Below are 17659 nucleotides of genomic sequence, written 5' to 3' on the forward strand. Positions count from 1 at the left end.
AAACTAGACAGGAAAAGAACAGAAAAGAACAAAACAGAAAAGAGCCAAAAGCCACAGGTTTCTTGGGGGAATCTGGGTATTTAGTATATTTCCTTTTATAATTCACACACTACGCTGAAAGTAATCTAAGCTAGATGGGACTTCCTCTGAACTACAAGCCTCATCTTGCAAATATCTACATGGAAATTACAAAGAATAATATCTGATCCTATTTTTCTGCCAGTTGCTCCTGAGAGATATAAGGGTAGTTCCCCACCCCACAAAAAAAGTCATTTCCTTGACTAACTATCATTAAGGATTAGAAAACACTTCGAAGCTCCAAACCACAATGTTTGTTTTTTTCTTTTCAGAGCAGAATAGCCTCATATTTCATCATTTTAAAAAGTCCTGGAATAATGTTATATAATTATGCTTAGGTTTTACAGACTCCATTTGAAATGTCTAATCAAGAAGGCTTCCAGCTTTCTGGGTTGTGTATGTGTGTGTCATTCTTCAATTCTTCCTGGGTCCTGATTTTGCATTTCTAATGAAACTGAACTGACAAAGCGTGAAAGTGGTCTAAAGGGAAAAACAAAGAAAACGACCCTGTTTTTACTGTGCCAAGACTAATCAATATTCCAGAAGCTCAGCTTTTTCCCCCTCTTCTGTTGGGTTTTCAATTTTTTTTCAGAGTTGGGCTAATAGTCCCCTCCCCTTTTCTTAAGTTACAGAAATAGTAAGTTGCTGTACTGAGAACACATGCATATCGTTAGCCTTCTCTGTCTCTTGCTCACTGAATTTTGTAACTCTACTTCGCCTTACTGGGAAATTTACTTTGCTGATTCTTGCATCCGAGGAGTCCTGCAGAATTTGAAAAGGTGAGTTTGGTGTTTGTTTTATTGTTTCAGTAGTTTTTGCTTTTCACCCTCGTCATCTGCAAAATACTTTTCTAGATCAGTTGCTCTGTAATGATTACTTGGCTATACTTAAGCCTTTTTCATGATCTTAATCTTAATTAGAAACACCACATTGGGATGAGGTTGCTTTAATGGTCTAGGAGAGAAAAAGGGGGACTGGGTAAATCTGTAAGCTTGCTATAAAATACTGCAAACTGATTGTTCTGAAGAAAAATCTCTCGGAGACACATACTTCAAAGCTTAGTAATGCTGTATGTAATAGCTGAAACCTTAAACTCAACCTAACTTCTTCTTTTTTTATTCTTTAACAAGTTATGTAAAGAACAAGTAAATATTATAAGCGCTTTCACTTTTAAAAGTATAGGTGTATGTATTTATGTATATATAAAAACTAAAGGGGTGTGGAAAGATAGAGAAGGGCAGTGGTAGATAGACATGTGAAAGCAACATGTGTAGATGTGAGCAACATTGTTAAGAAACAAATTACTATCTTCTAAAATTCCAAAAGAATAACACATGAACAAATGCACCCTAACTTCTCCAGGAATTCCAAAAGCAATTACATGATATCCCCTTAAAAACTCCTTTTGTAAAACTTGGACTTTCTAAATGCCTTCTGAAAAAGTAGTTAGGCAATAGACTTATGGAGGGCAAGATGTAAACTATATATCTAGAAATGGATTTCAGCTGTTACAGCTAGCTACATCCATTCATAAATTTGCATTCCAGCAATGAAACGTTGCAGTGCGCTGCTGGAATAGTTATGTTAATCATTGTACAGCATCACTATGCAAAACAAGTTTTTTTAATTCAGATTTTTGTTTACACAGCAAATTTATGTAAAGAAATCCAGATATTACTTTGCTTGATATCTTCTGGTGTTTTATTGATGTGATCAGAAATACAGTACACACTTCAAAGATGAATGATACTAGTATACAACTGTCAAATTAATAAGTAAAGGAATATATAATTCACTCCTACTGTTTTTTCACCCTATGACAGAAAGAAAATCAGTGTGGAGCAATTCATTAAATCATTCAGAAATATTTGAAATACAGAACAATTCAAATGGTCTGATTTAAACAAAAATAATTTATTAAAAGTATTATTTGAAATACTCCCTAAACTGTGCTTACTAACTCCATGAACTGGAATACTGGTTGAAAGCTATTCTACTCTGACTTAAACTAGCTTTACATTTTTGCAGCTCTCTTTACAGCACAGAAATCGCTTCTGATTTTCATCAGTGTAAATGACAAGTGAATTGAGCCCATTTATTACAGACACAGAAATGCAAATCTGAACAAATCTATAGAAACCTTCTTACAAATCAGTCTTCTTACAAATATACAGTTATTCACTATCTATTGTAATCAACTGATTACATATTCTAAATATCCTGAATCTGATTGATATGTAACAAGGATTTGTTTGGATGTATTGATATATTTGATTGTCCTCTGAAGTTTAATACTTTGGTATTTCTTGTTTTGCAGCTTGTTCCAGTACCACCCAAGCAAAAGGATCTGAGCCTTTCTGGGGACCTTTTAGCAAAAGTAATATAAAAGAAAAAAGAAATTACTTTTTGAGAGCTAGATGACTAAAAGTAACGGAGAAGATCCACGACCTGGAAGTAGGATGGAGCGTTTTCAGCAAGGAGTCCGGAAACGTACATTAATGGCAAAAAAGAAAGTGCAGAGCATAACAAAGGATGATGTTAAAAGCTACTTACTAAGGAATGCCTTTGTGCTCCTAACCATCATTGCTGTCATTGTTGGTGAGTAATTTGATCAATAGAGATATTCTGTTTCTCCATTGCATCTGACAGTGTCACTGGGCCTGGGTAATTAGCATTTTTAATGAGATTCCAAATTTTTCTCTCCTGATAAGAGTTTGCTGGCTTGGAGGGTTTGGAGCTATAAGTGATACAGGTTAAAGTTTGGAAAAAATAAGCATCATTCTGGTAAAGGAAATTGATTTAGCTATCTTATAGATTCCTCTACTGAAGAACCAACACAGCTATAACTGTATCAAAGGGTCTGAACAATTAAATCTAGTTCCTACATAAACCTGTTGCAATACAACTCTCACTTATCTAGCATGTTGAAATAATAGAAAGATGTCCTTAGGCTTAATTACAAAGTCATTTGCTTCTGAGATAAGCCAAATCAGCCTGAATCTTTTGCAGTGTTCATTGCTAAACACACCTTAATATAGTCATGCTTTCTCCAAAGTACTCCCTTTTCTACGTGCACTCTCAATGTGGGAGTCTAGGGGAGTTCTACCTGATGAAGGGCTGCAAGATATTGCCTTAGTACTGTTTGCAAAGCATGAGAAAGAAATCAGAACCTTAGACAGGAGGGGAGTGGAACTAGTTTATTGCTGGACTTAGAAAGATCCAAAATGTTCATTCAATATTAAAATTTGCATTGGACTGGTTTTAATTGGCCTATACGCAGCCAGATTTTAAGCCAAATTTTATAGTTATATATGAAAAGCCCATTCCTGCTCAGCTGAGTACTGCCATGACTGCCACACACAGAAGTGATGCCAACTTGTATATACTTAGGTGTTTTGCTTCCTAAGCCCTCCTTGGAACTGGATATTCTGTCTGTCATTTCTATAGCATTAGTTGTAAGAATGCCCATTTTAATGCAATAGGAGATATGTGATAATGTGCATACGGGTAACATATGTAATTGTCATGATAGATATATCACTTTTTGTATTTTATCAATGGAAATGGTATTTCTGATTCCTAACTGACCACTTGCTCAGGTTAACAAAATTAACATTAGGAATCTATATGGTTGCCATTAACAGGCAATGCAGGTTTTGAAGTTAAATATGTGAATAATTTCCAAAGCAATTCAGCTGGAATCTGTTTGCATCGTAGAATAGGATTGAGACATTAGCAATTTGTCCGCTGTTGGTCTGGCAATGTGGCAGGTCCATTGGGACTAACATTAACAATGGTAGGAATACAGAAGTAGACACAAGAGGTGTTTTTGCAGCTGAGTCATCTCTGCCATTCTGCACAGCTCTTATGATAGGAAACATCTGTCCTGATCTATACTAGTGCCTCCACCCCAGCTCATAATTGGGGGGCACCTGTAGTACTAAAACAAGTGTTGGAGAACTGCTGAAAATCCCCAGTATTGCAAAGGCCAGCACGCCAAATTCTGCCCATTTTACACAATAATATAGTTGGGGAAAATCCAGAAACTTCAAGAGTTATAGAATTTGCCCATGATCCATAAGCGTTGTGCAAGTTCATGGTATATGCCTGAGTAAAATTTGGATGTACATACAACTCCTGAGAAAAGAACGATTTCACTCTTTAACAGTTAAAAATGAGTACAGCTCTTTTACTGATTTGCTGTTGTAGAAATATTCATTAGTACAGAACCAGCTGGCTTAAGAGTTTGGAGTCCTCTAAGCTGTCAGACTAAGTTGGCAGTGACTAATCATCCCCGAGCTAGTGGTGGCGTATGGTGGGCTGGGCTTGGACAAAGTTGTCCACTTCATAAAACTAATAACCTTCATTAGCCAGTATCCCTGTTGGTTGTCTCAGCAGACAGACCAAGGTTTAAACAGACCTGGAAACTGAGTTGCTCTTTTACTCAAGATTATGGTGTCAAGGAAAAGGTTGCAGGGTGTATTTGAGGAACCTTGCATTGCTGCTGTCCTAGCTCTAACAAATAGCTGAACAGAAGAACTAGTTGCCAAGACCATTAGTCCAACAGTGTTCACAAAAGGACTAACTATGTGAAAGTTAAGAGAGATATTAAAAAAGATTAAGGATACCATTATACCACCTTTTCCTACGGGGCTTTTTTTTTTTTTTTAAGGGATCAGCTGGGAAAACCTGTTCTCACTTTGTTAAGCAGGGCTGATAGTGTTACAGGTTAAATGGGTAGAATCATAATAAATCTCAGGACTCCCATCTCAGGATCCAAGTTTTAAATTGGGGTCTGAATTCATCCAGTGATTTGTGTGTCAGCACAAATATGTATTTGCTCTTCATTTGTTCATATTGCAACAGGTAGATTTCATAGATTTCTGGGGCTGGAAGGGACCTATAGGATCACTGAGTATGACCCCCTGCTCTGGGCAGGACAGAGCATTGGGGTCAAGTAACCCCAGCCAGGTGTTTGTCTAATCTTCTTTTGAACACCTCCAAGGTAGGGGAAAGCATCACCTCTCTTGGAAGCCCATTCCATATTTTGGCAACCCGCATCATAAAAAATTTCTTCCTGATGTCCAATCTAAATCTACTCTCCTTCAGTTTATGGCTGTTGTTTCTAGTAACCCCAAGGGGCACCCTGGTAAACAGAGTATCCCCTACTCCCTGCTGACCCCCCCCAGTGAGTTTCTAGATAGCCACAAGATCACCTTGCAGCCTTGTCTTGTGGAGGCTGAAGAGAAAAACAACAGAACTGATGAAAAAGGGTGGATATATACATCTTAGAGCAAAAAAAAAAAAACCATGAGAAAGGGCAATGTGCAGTGCCAAGTAGCTTTGAAGAGATGACAGACACAATTGCTTTCCATGTAGATAAACGATTTTTAGTAATTAAAGTAAATACAATTTAATCATGAACATATCAGAAGTGTCTCAATAGCCAAAGCTGAAAAATATTTGTGTAATATATGTGATTTTGGCCTCCTTCCTAAGACCTCAAGGAAGGATTGTCCTTGCAGCTTCAACTACTGCACGTGTGCCCTGTCTTCTGTAGATCATTAGCATTATCATTTTCAAACACGCACACACACACACAAACACACACAATTAAATCTGGCCTGCTGCCACCTTTGAGAAATGCAATGTGGAAGAGAGTAAGTGATGCCAATGTTGAAAATTCCTCTAGTACTTATTTTTTATCTGCCAAATGAGTCATCTAGAAACTTTGCATGAGGGGTGTTTCTTTTAGTGGATCCTGGCAAGAGCTGGTGTACAGGTCCATTTTGGAAAGGCATATTTGGGAAGCTGTTCGCGGTGAGATGACAATGCCAAAATGACCAATAAGTCATTTAGGGTGGGCCAGAGGTCCCGATGGGTCTTGGAAAGTTTAGAGAAGGTCTTGCAAACCTGGGAACGTTCACCAAAGACTCTGGCAGGTTTTTGTCAAAGGAGCCTCAGTGGCTCCTTTACACTTCCAGACTGCCTAGCCTCACACCCTGTCCTAAAATGCCTTCTTTTGTCTCCTTCTGTAGTCTCTCCTAGTTCCCTTCTGCCCACTTCCCAGCTTCCATGGGAGTCCAGATTTTTTCCAGCAGAGTTCTTCAGCGGAGGTTGGCAGCCACACAGAGGAAAATATCAAGTCACACAGAGTTAATGAGCAGAGCTCTTGTGAAGCTGGTCACAGGGACAGGGAAGCACTATTAAAAATGAAGCTACCCAGTGGTGCTGAGGGATGCTGAGCAGCAGATAAAAGAAGCAGTAATTCCTACTCATTTTGGGCCATGATCATGTCCTTAATGAACTTGGGGGGAGGCATAAAATCCTCTTCACAGTGTCTAGCTTTACTAAGGAAAGGAACCAGTACTGCTTTGTCGCTATTAACTCAAATCTAGCAGCCAGAAGCAAAAGATGCACACAGAAACAGATTCCTTTGCCTCATCCCATGAAAGCCCCCGTACAAGTCCTGAGGAGTAGAATACATAGCTGGGGTGTGCCCCCGCTTGGTATCCCCTTGTGTACTGAAATAAACCTTCTAGATATAATCTGCCTCATGAGAGATGCCTATGACTCCATTCTATACTTTCTAAATAAGCATGGCCATCATGCCTAGACTAGGCTTCATAAAATCTACATGGACTAAGACAAAAAGGCATTATCATGGAGAAATTACACCTGAGTATGCTCTTGGATGAACAAGTACCAGCACATCACAGGGAAATACAGGGCCATCTGGGAACAAGCAAATGTTTCAGGGATGAAGGTGGTCTAAGGAGAACCAAATTCTACTCAGAGTTCAGAAGCTGTGTGGGAGCATCCACACCCACAGCTCGTAAGTCCTCATTGACTCCTCTCACTGTGTACTTCCAAACCTCCCACTAATACCTCCCAGGCAAAACCCTTACTTGGAAGTAAGACTGTAAATATATCACTGGGGGGGAAATGTAGAAGGACTTTGTAATGTCTTTAAACCAGAATAACGCCAGAAAATTCAAAGTTTGAAAAAGTAAAGTCACTCAAAGACTGTGGCATTGGGTGCCACATGTGGCATGCCAGCTGCCATGTATAGCAAACAGCAGATCAGGGAGGGACAGGTAGAATTAGGAACAAATCCTCTTCATCTTAGATTCACAATTATTGCATGGTCCCACCTTACTAAACCTGAACAGCACACCAAAATTCACATGGCTACTGGTTTCTTTTGTGTCATACCTAGTACAGAAACCTAACATGCTTCATCACTTGGTGTGTCAACACTGTACGTACTGGTAACAGTAGTTGTGCAGACATCTATTGTGGTGGAAGTAAATCATTACACTGCCAAGAGCTGCCCCCTATGCTCAAAACTCATCTAACAACAACCATCTTGTACAGAGTGGTGCTAAAATATCATATTTAGAATGAACCAGTAAACCAGTGCACATGTACTACAGCCTACAGGCAAACTGCCCAAACAAAATAATTTTTCCTAAGCAGACGATAACAATGGACTTCCAAAAATTCTTTGTAAGCTTGTTAAGTAATACCATTTCTTCCAAAGCAGATTTAAATGCTATGCTGTGTGGAATGTGAGAGGTTGGCAGCAGCATGGGGAGAGAGTTAAGGGTGTTTGTGTGATTGTAACTGTGATTTTTATAGAGAAACTCCATGTGAAAAGATGGCAGGATATGGCACGAGCTTTACGAATAAATATGTTACAGTGATGACTGTTTGGATGTGATTTTTTATTTGCATATTCCTTGGTTCCTCAAAGGGGATTAAATAGTGGGAGATGTCGCAACAACTATTGTTAAAATTCCTTAACTCTTTCTCTTCTGTTAGTTAGAACTGCAATTTCGTGAAGACCGTGGCTGTTCAACTAGTGGCTAAGGGGCTGCACGCATCCTGTGAGGGGTTAACTTGCAGCCCCAACCCAGACCCTCCCCCTTTATCTCTCTGGTTGCTGTTGCCGTTGGTGTCTCTAAACTTTCCTCCTGGATACCACGACCCCTACCCACCATCAACTTTTACTTCCTTCTCCTACCCAGAGGGAAGGAATGGGAATGGCACATCCCCTGGTACCACAGGATCCCACAGCATGGTGCAGCAGTATGTGGGGCGGGCACTGCCCACATGTGCGGCAACCTCCAATGCAGCCTATGGAGCCCCCCAGCACATGACTCTTATGTGCGTGTCCCCCAGCCACTTAGAAGTTGGATGGCCATGGTGCAGATCTACAACAGTGACTGTAGGAATAACATAACCTAAGATTCTGTGTTCAGTTTCTTTCAAATTTCCAAAATTTTCATTCATTCAGGTTGACATTTTCTGTATCATTTAGAATAATGCAGCATGTACAGATGACACTGACACTTAAACAGACATTCTAGAGAGATGAAGGCTGATTAAATAATGTCTTACAAGTAGCTATTAACAGATTAATCGGGAGGAATTTTCTTTTCAACAGTATAAAAAGGGTATGATGGATTTTAGTATGCCTCGTAAAAACAAGTACCTGAAAATCATCAGATTTCTGGAACTATTGGCCATATACTTGGCTTAATGAGCTAAGCTGAGTGAGAGCCAAGGACAGTTGATTATATTTAATTTATTATTCATTTGTTCATAAAAAGGAGGAAAACATATCCACCTGAGTTGGAAAGCCAGACTCCTGTTCAAGGGGTTTGCAGTTTAAAATGAATGGTTAAGCAGAAAAACAGCCAGTCAGGGTAGGAAAGACACTGGCGAGGAAAGCAAAGAGAAACAACTGAAAACAAGGGGAAAGGAAAAGCCTGTTCCAGGGAAAGTCTCCTCAGAAGGTGACTGGATCACTCTATTTGTTAAACAAACCCTGAGAACAGACATGAAGCAGTACCTTTTTCCACTTAGCACAGGTGAGAGTTTAGCAGGACAAGGATAACAAACAATCCAGCAAAGTTAGGTTTGAGGAAGGCTCTGGAAAGGAAGACACAATAGTTCCAAGCAAAATGTACATCAGAAAAGGGGAACGGGGTTATAAGGAGGAGGGGAGACAAACTGTGTTAAAATAGTTAATGCAGATTCTTATTTTTGACAGAAATAGGTGTTTTCTATGCATTTTCTTATTAGATCTGACAAATCTGGACACTTTATTAGCACAGGGTCAAAGTAATAAAAGGAAGTTAATTTGATATTTTTATTTTTATTCTTAGTAGATATCGGTTTGGTTTCAACAATTCTATACTAGTTTGCACAAACTGGTGTAAGAACTTTGTCATAGGGCTAGCGCTAGTGCGTTCTGAGATACCGTGTATATGGAAACATGGAAATGCTTACTTATACCTTAGACTAGCTTAAATACCTTAAATACCTTAGACCAGCTTAAAAACATTAAGAAGTGAATCAAAACTAACTGGGCATCAACCTATCAAGTCTCTGCATATCAAAGAGTTATTGAAAGTTCTGGCTAAAGGCAGGTAATAGGTGAGGCAATTTTTTGGTATGTCTTATCACTTAGCCTTGATCATCAATGTGGTCTTTAGGATTGCTGTACTTTCTGAAAAATATTTAAAGATGTCAGGAGAGACAGATATAGCCGTATATTATGAGAAGGTGTATTCATTAATCCGATATGCAATAGAGTTTTAGGATCATGGATCAATCACTCTTCTTAGGGGCCTGATTGCTAAAGAGAATAGTGGGACAATGCATATTAAAGACCTTTTTTCAAGTAATATAGATGAGACATTCTTTGGGGTTATAGGGTGAAAAAAGTAGTGATAATAAATCAGTAAGTTAAACACAAGACTGTAGTACTGGAGAGTACTTATCCAACAGTTATTAAGGTATTTAGGAATGAAGTGATTCGGATAAAAATATGCAAGGGCTTATTAAAATATCCTACACTATCTAAAGACTATAGGATTACAAATGTTGTACAAATACCTACTTGTCTTTTTAAAAAGGTGCTAGATGTGATCCTGTGAATTACAAGCTAGAAAGTCTGAGTTCATTACCAAAAGAATTGAGTAACACTTAAATGAACCTGATACGATAAGGACACATCAGCCTGCTTCTTTGAAGGGAAATCCTTGCTCTAATCTATTCAAATCGTCTGAATGCAGACAAAGGAGAACCAAGTGATCACATTTATTTAGACTTTCAAAAAGCATTTTGGCACAAATTCTTTCATTCACCATGACAGCCATCTCAGCTACATTGTTCAACTAACCAAGTAATAAATTGCCTAAATAGGTGATCCTTGCATGAAGCAAGAGTTATGATTGCTCTCTAGAGAAAAGAACATGGAATTTGGGGTTTAGAGAGAAAACTTTCTATGAATTATGGTGCATAGATAAAACAGAGATGTTTTGGCTAAAAATACTTGTTCCCATTATCTTGGAGGCAGCAGTTATTAACAGGGTGATTATATACTTAGATGAAACAAAATTATTTCTTTAAACACAAATAAGGAATAAGGAAAGTGTAGGATCTTACATTAAATTATCCTTCCTCGCTCTAGACAGCAACTGCTTCAGTTTGGACAGTACCTGGAACTATTAGATCACAAAATTGACTGTATTTCTCAGATGCTAGTGCAGTATAAAGAAAAGGTCCTGTGGGTGTGAATATCTTGAGACTAGTTTCTATAATTGGGAAAGAAACAGAAGTTGTAAAAAAAATATCAAATTCCAATCCAGGAAGAGCTAGACAAGAGAGAAATGTAAAATATTAAGAAACTTGTAAACTGACCAGTACTTCAGTCAACATTTCACTCTGCTTAAAATCTAATAACTTTATTATCTCTTGGGAACCATGTTTTATGGGGCAGAATATCAATCAAGCAGGTGGAGCTGGAGTGAATACCCAGACATAATAATAATAAACTGATCAGTTCATTATTTTCTATGGCTATAAGTGTTACATAATATAAATAACAATTATAACATACATGGTACATGTTATATAGTTATATATATTATATTATGCATGTCTATAATTAATATATATGATCACTTTAACTGTACCTAACTCTGTAAAGAATATATAAAATATGATCCATGAGACAGGTTATGATCTCTCTCGCACCAGTGGTAATTTGGGGAAATTTCTGTGAAGTTGATAGAATTGTTTGGGAATTTCACTAATAAAAATGGTATCAGAAACAGTCCCCCACGTCAAAAGCGTTACTGAAGTCTAGATATATAATGTTTTTTTCTGATGCGCAAAGCCTATTATCACGGCATAGAATGAAATTAGGTTGGCTTGACATGACTTATTCTTGACAAATCCATGCTGACTATTAGTTATCACTTGTTATCGTCTAGGTTCTTGCAGATAGATTATTTTCTTTAATATCCTTCTGGGAATTTAAGTTAAGCAGTTAACATTCCTTGGTCCCTTCCCTTCCCCCCCCCCTTTTTTTTTTTTTTTTTTACATATTGCCATTACATATACCCTCTTCTGAAACTTCATTCGTCCATGACAAGTTCTCAGATACAGTCACTAGAGGTTCTGCAATTGCTTTACCGTGTTCTTTCAGTTCTCTAAGCAAGAGATCTCAGAACATCTAACTTTTCTAAATAGGCTCTAATCTGCTTCTTCTCTAAACTACTCTGCATAGCCATGACTCTCAACATGGCTGAGACACACAACACATATGTGAATTGTTCCTGTTTTACAGATAGGAAGCTGAGGCACAAAATGTATATTTCTTCCACACTGTCTGTAGCAGTGTCCAAGTCTCCTGACTCTCAATCCTCTATTTTAGCTGCATGGCCAGGCCACACTGAATCAGTTCAGGTAAACGAAAAAAATCACCAGGAATCCAGGTTTTCCGTTTCCCATGGAAAAACAGAGTAAAACATGGATTTCCTCCGTTACTGGAGGAAAAGCATGGGCTGCTCATCTGGGGGGCAGGTTGGGGGGTCTGGCTCGCCCACACACACTCCCAGAGGGACAGGGGGGACCCATGGCCCCAGATCTGTGCATGGGGCAGGGGTGGATGCGTGCTGCATGCTGCAGGCTCAGGCTCCCACACTGCTGCCATCCCCCAGGGCCGCTGCAGCCCAGCAGGTGTGACCCAGTGCTGTAAGGCAGAGTGCAGCCACACAGGAAAGCTGCTTGCTGCTGTGAGCTCCACGCTGCCCTGATGATGCATCCCCTGCACGCGTGGCAGCAGCGGAGGCAGCAGCACAGGACTGTGTCCCTCACTGCCGCCTTGTGGACAGGAAGCACCTTATTAGAGCAGAGCGGAGCTCACAGCAACACACGGCTTTCCTGCATGGCCCCACTGTTCCCCACAGTGCTGGGTCACACCTGCTGGACTGCGGAGGACCTGGGGGAGGGCACCAAGGTGAGATCCCAAGCCCACAGCACACAGTGCACAGCCCACACTCCAGGCACAGATCTGGGGGCACTGGTCCTCCCTAACCCCCCAGGAGTGCACACCATGGCAGGGAAGCCACCCCTCCACCCACCCAAGCCCACAGTGGGCAGGCAGCAGGGGGGAGCCAGGCCCCATTCCACTGCAGCAACCTCCTCCTCTTCCCAGGGGCAGGAGGCTGCAGACCCAGGTCCCTGGCCCCATAGCACTGGCAGCTGGGGGCCGCCTCCAGCAAGACTGGAGAGGGCAGGGACTGTAAGTGGGGTGCAAGGTACACGAGCAGGGCTGGGGAGACAATGGGGGGGAGTGAGGGGCACAAGCAGGGCCAGGGAGACTTTTATTTTAATCATGGATTGGGGGAGCGTTAGCAGAGAATTTGCAATTCATCACAGAACTTGTGATTTTTTTTAATCAGGGAAAACCAGAATCCCTGAAAAAATCACTAATGACAAGGTAATGTAAGACAATGGAAGAAGGTTTTAACAAGAAATCTGAAAGTCAGCAGGGAAAACATTTGATGGCAAAAAGAAAGCGTCTCTTCCATGATCATAGAGCACCCTAAAAGTAATGGCAGAAAAAAGGAAAGAGAACTGGGTTGACAGCAAGAGATCAGAACAACTCCAAGAGCAAACCTCTAGAGATAAGGAACACCTGAAGTCATCAAAGAGCTGACTTCAGCAATTGCTTTTCAAACTTTTACACATCTAACAAGTGATCAGCCCTCTTATGTCACTCGCCATGTATCCAAAACACCTCTTACCATTGGTGGGTCTCAGATTTTAAAAATGGGTGGTGCAGACGTTTGATGCCTTAAAACACAACACACGTTCTTCTTCCATTAAAAATTAAATTAGGAGTTTTACTAATATACTAGGGGCTTAGAGCTTTATTATTCAGTTTAAGATCAAAGCAAAAAAAAGTATATCTTTACTAAATGTACATTCATTTGCTATATCATGTATAACAACACAACAAACTAGACAAAAATAATCAAAAGATATTGTTTCATTAGTCCTGCAGACATTAGACTTAAAAGTACATCTTTTTTTCAGATTAATAAAGCAAAATCTAGCCTTCTTTAGCACTTGACAATGCTTTAATGCTTCACTGAAAGTTATTTCCACATCTGAGTTAATGTGTTTAGAGTTAAAACCAGTCTGCAAGGATGTAAAATAGGAGCTACATTACCAAGAGTAACTAACAGCAGAATTGCAGAAGGATAGTTTGATTAGTGGAACATCGAGGCCATTAAAAAGGAGAGAGGGTCATTAACACCTGTGGAATGAAGAGTTTGGAAGGAATCAGATAGATGGTAAAGAACTATGAAGTCAACTAATTCCCTCACTGTTGCCTGACATACATGCTGCCACCACTGCCAGGGAGTTGGTTTTAAACTTTGTGTGGAACAGGAATCAAAGGGTGGGGAGGGAGAAGGTGCAACTACACCACTGCACTCCCTCCCCCATATGCTCCTATCTTTCATGCTAGTAACACCACTAAAATGCAAATTTATTGACATGGATGATGTAGGAGATATAACCTAGCCAAAGTGAAATGTGGAAACTATGACATGGTTGCCCCAGAAAATACAGGAGCAATGACATGCAGGAACTTTGGAGGATTTGCCTTGTGAAATTTTCCCTAGATCAGAGATATATACTGTCACCAACAGAACTTACCACACAGTAGCCCCCGACTTACTTTCTACATTCTCCTGAAAAGGGGATCACTGAAAAAGCTCATATATTAATTATTGCGTGCTAGTAAATATTGATGTTAGTAATAAAAATTACCACATTTGACATTAGGAAGCATTTCAAAGCTACGTGTATGCTATAAAGAAACACCCATGTGATCGTTGGAGAATTTGAGTTAAAAGAACAGGGAAGTTGCAGGAGGTTAATCGCTTCTGAAGGAAAGGATTCACTGTTGTGGGGGGAGAGGAAAGAAACTATGATCAGACATTAATGTGGACATTGGTGTCAGAAGCGGACTGGCCAAGTTCGCCTATGACACCAAACTCTGGGGTAAAGCAAACACACCTGATGACAGGAGGGTGATCCAGGCGGATCTGGACAGGCTCAGAAAATGGGCAGACGAGAACCCAATGGTGTTCAACACTGAAAAATGCAAGATTCTCCACCTTGGGAGGAAAAACCTGCACCATGCTTATAGGCTCGGTAGTGCTATGCTGGTTGTCTCTACAGATGAAAGGGACTTGGGGGTCATGGTTGACCACAAGATGAACATGAGCCTTCAGGGTGATGCTGCAGCTAGTAAAGCGAGCAAAATGCTGGCGTGCATCCATAGATGCTTCTCAAGCAGATCCCGGGACTTAATTCTCCCATTGTACTCGGCCTTGGTGAGGCCGCAGCTGGAATACTGCATCCTGTTTTGGGCTCCACAATTCAAAAAGGATGTGGAGAAGCTTGAGAGAGTCCAGAGAAGAGCCACGCATATGATCAGAGGTCAGGAAAACGGACCTTATGATGAGAGGCTGAGAGCCATGGAGCTATTCAGCCTGGCAAAGCTCAGGCTCAGGGGTGATCTGGTGGCCACCTATAAGCTTATCGGGGTGCTCGTCAGGATCTGGGGGAACAACTGTTCACCAGAGCTCCCCAAGGGATGACAAGATCGAACAGTCACAAATTCCACTGTCTGAGCCCCCAAGGTTTGGAATAGACTGCCTCCGGAGGCAGTTCAAGCACCCACTTTGAACGCTTTCAAAACACATTTGGATGCTTATCTTGCTGGGATCCTATGATCCCTGCTGACTTTCTGCCCCTGGGGCAGAGGGCTGGACTCAATGATCCTCCGGGGTCCCTTCCAGCCCAAATGTCTATGAAATCTATGAAATCAAATTAGGAAGCCAAGGTCATATCTATTAGATTCTGATGAACCTGAATCTCAAGGAATTTTCTAAGCCTCATCATGGAAAGAGGTTGATCTTAGAGGAGACATACCCACATACAGGAAAGGATAATGCTGTCAATGAGTGTCTCTGCTATGTCTCTAAAAAGCAATGCACCGAGCTCTTAGCCTAAAAGGAGAGGTATTAAAATGAGCCATCTTCATATCCTTCAAAATCTAAACGGTTCCAGGGCTGAGATAGTCCTCCAAGGAACTTAGACATGCCAAGGTTCCTGCCTTAGGGCACCTATATACATGACAGACCTCTGCTTCAACATATGCTAATTAGCACATGTTGGAGCAACTCGATTAATCAAGTCTGCTGCAAGTCTCCTGAAGCATGCTAATTAGTGTGCTCCAGCAGCCTCTGCGTCACATGTATTCAACATCCCCACATTTTAAAATGGTGGCAGGGGTGCTTTAACTAAAGTTCAATCAAGCAAGCTTTAGTTAAAGCGCCCCTGCTGCCATTTTGAAGCTCAAGACACTGAATATATATGACACTGCAGGCATTTTAACTAGAGTGGCTCTGAGAGCTGCTTTAATTAGAAGCGCCTGCCCCCCTCCCCCCGAGCACATGTATAGACGCCCTAAATGACTGCAGACTGTTCCTAGCTGTTCACAGGCAGCAGTGTCGCCCAGATTTACCATAGCACATCTGCTATAGACCAACCCCTGACAAGCCTACCTGGTCCTGGCCATACCTCATGTGTCCTCACACTCCAGAGCTATAGCTGCCCTTTTTGCCACGCCAAGGGAATTCTTCCCCAAATAAAACTGAGAGCCTCTTAAGACTGCTCCCTCCTTTTTATCTGACATTAAAGGGGCTAGAGAGAGGTCAAAATCCCACTCATTGGTAATAGTAATAATGAGTGACTTCATATCTGCATATATCACATATGCCACATGGGGACAAAATTCACAGATGTAGTTCCTTAACATTTTTAAATGACTGTATAATGGAACAATGAATTCTAGAGCACATAAGAGGAGAAACTACACTCTAATGATTTCTACATTAAATTTAAATTGACTCAAGAACTTAGCTGACTCACTAAGCTGTTGAATCTGAAGTTCCTCTTAACATCAGAATCTATGAAAAAGATCCTCAAGTCAAGAGCAAAGATAATAAAAGCCCTTAGAAGGAGCATGTAGGGTGGATACATAAACAAGCAAATTATGTGGTATTGCGGGATTTATATTGTTTGGGTTAACAATTACTTGCAAATAGCGGGGGTGGACTTGATGACCTAGGAAGCCCCGCCCAGTCCTGCTTCTAAACCAGCATGATTTTAATAACAGAAAATTGACAGCGATACTTTAAGCTACTTAATGGAGCAATGGAAATATGGAAAATAACATTTATAATTTACCAAAACTTTCAAAACAATTCAATAAAATTGCTCAAAGGATGTTATTAAGGAAAGTAGCACATTTTTTCAGGTGCAAACAGAACAGATTAGAAACTAGTTAAAACACCAAAGCTTGGTAGTCAGTTTTCAGTTGTGACACAGTAGCAGCCAAGAACCCAACATTTGGTAATTGTTCCATCTGGACAAGAAATAACATGTCAGATGGTAAAATATATCAGATATTTTGATATATTTCATCAGAAGAAGGTGGGGATTTCCAGAAGGCCAACCAATCTGGATGACAGGGCAGCACACTGTCTTATGAAATGTTACATTTGACAAACACAAGCTACATACTTTGAGAAGAATAATTTGAACTACTTGTTGCTTATTCTTCTATTGCCGTGTTTCAGTAACAGGAAACAGTAGAATATGCAAAAGGTCTACATGAATTATTTAGTGGCCTGAAGAGTTTCAAAAGATAAGAGTTCAGTTTAGTTTTAACAGAAAAGGAGTAAGAGAGGAAATAAATCATGAATAGCAGAGAAGGTAGGTGAATGCTTTGAAAAGAATCTGGAAAATAAAAGGACTTCTATTTGCCTTTATTACTTTTAGAACAAAGGAACAGCCAGCAAAAATAGAAACACATTTAAAAATGATTAATAGAAATGTGTTTTATAGAGTACCATAAAAGACATACAAAAAACTAGAACTCTTGGTTCCAAAATGATTTCTTTTATTAGACCAACTGGAAAATGGCAAGAAAATTGTCCTTTTCTTCAAGCTTTTGGGATCAAAGTCCCTTCGTCAGGCTCTGGGAAAAGTGTAAATGGTACAAGATGTAAAAAGTCCCCATAGGACTTAAATAAATAAATTTTGTTTTTGCACACAGGGGGCTGAAGATGGAAGGCTGTCCCTCTGGGTCCAAGAAAGTGTCTTTGTGAGCTGTGTTGAGTAGCTCTTTGATGTGTTG

At 40.2% G+C, this 17659-nt stretch overlaps 1 protein-coding gene across 1 annotated transcript in view; it reads left to right on the top strand.

Moving 5' to 3' along the window:
- Positions 1-699: 699 nt before the first annotated feature.
- The window catches only part of SLC1A3 (solute carrier family 1 member 3), a 106151-nt gene continuing 89191 nt past the window's right edge, over positions 700-17659 (top strand). Inside the window, exons 1-2 of the mRNA XM_090037946.1 lie at positions 700-857; positions 2396-2676. Coding sequence (XP_089894072.1) covers positions 2496-2676 — 181 coding nt within the window. The 5' untranslated portion in view covers positions 700-857; positions 2396-2495. The remainder of the gene's footprint in view (positions 858-2395; positions 2677-17659) is intronic.

The sequence above is a fragment of the Crocodylus siamensis genome, chromosome 3, assembly GCF_052110815.1.
Source record: "Crocodylus siamensis isolate JL-2025a chromosome 3, ASM5211081v1, whole genome shotgun sequence".
Classification (NCBI taxonomy): Eukaryota; Metazoa; Chordata; order Crocodylia; family Crocodylidae; genus Crocodylus; species Crocodylus siamensis.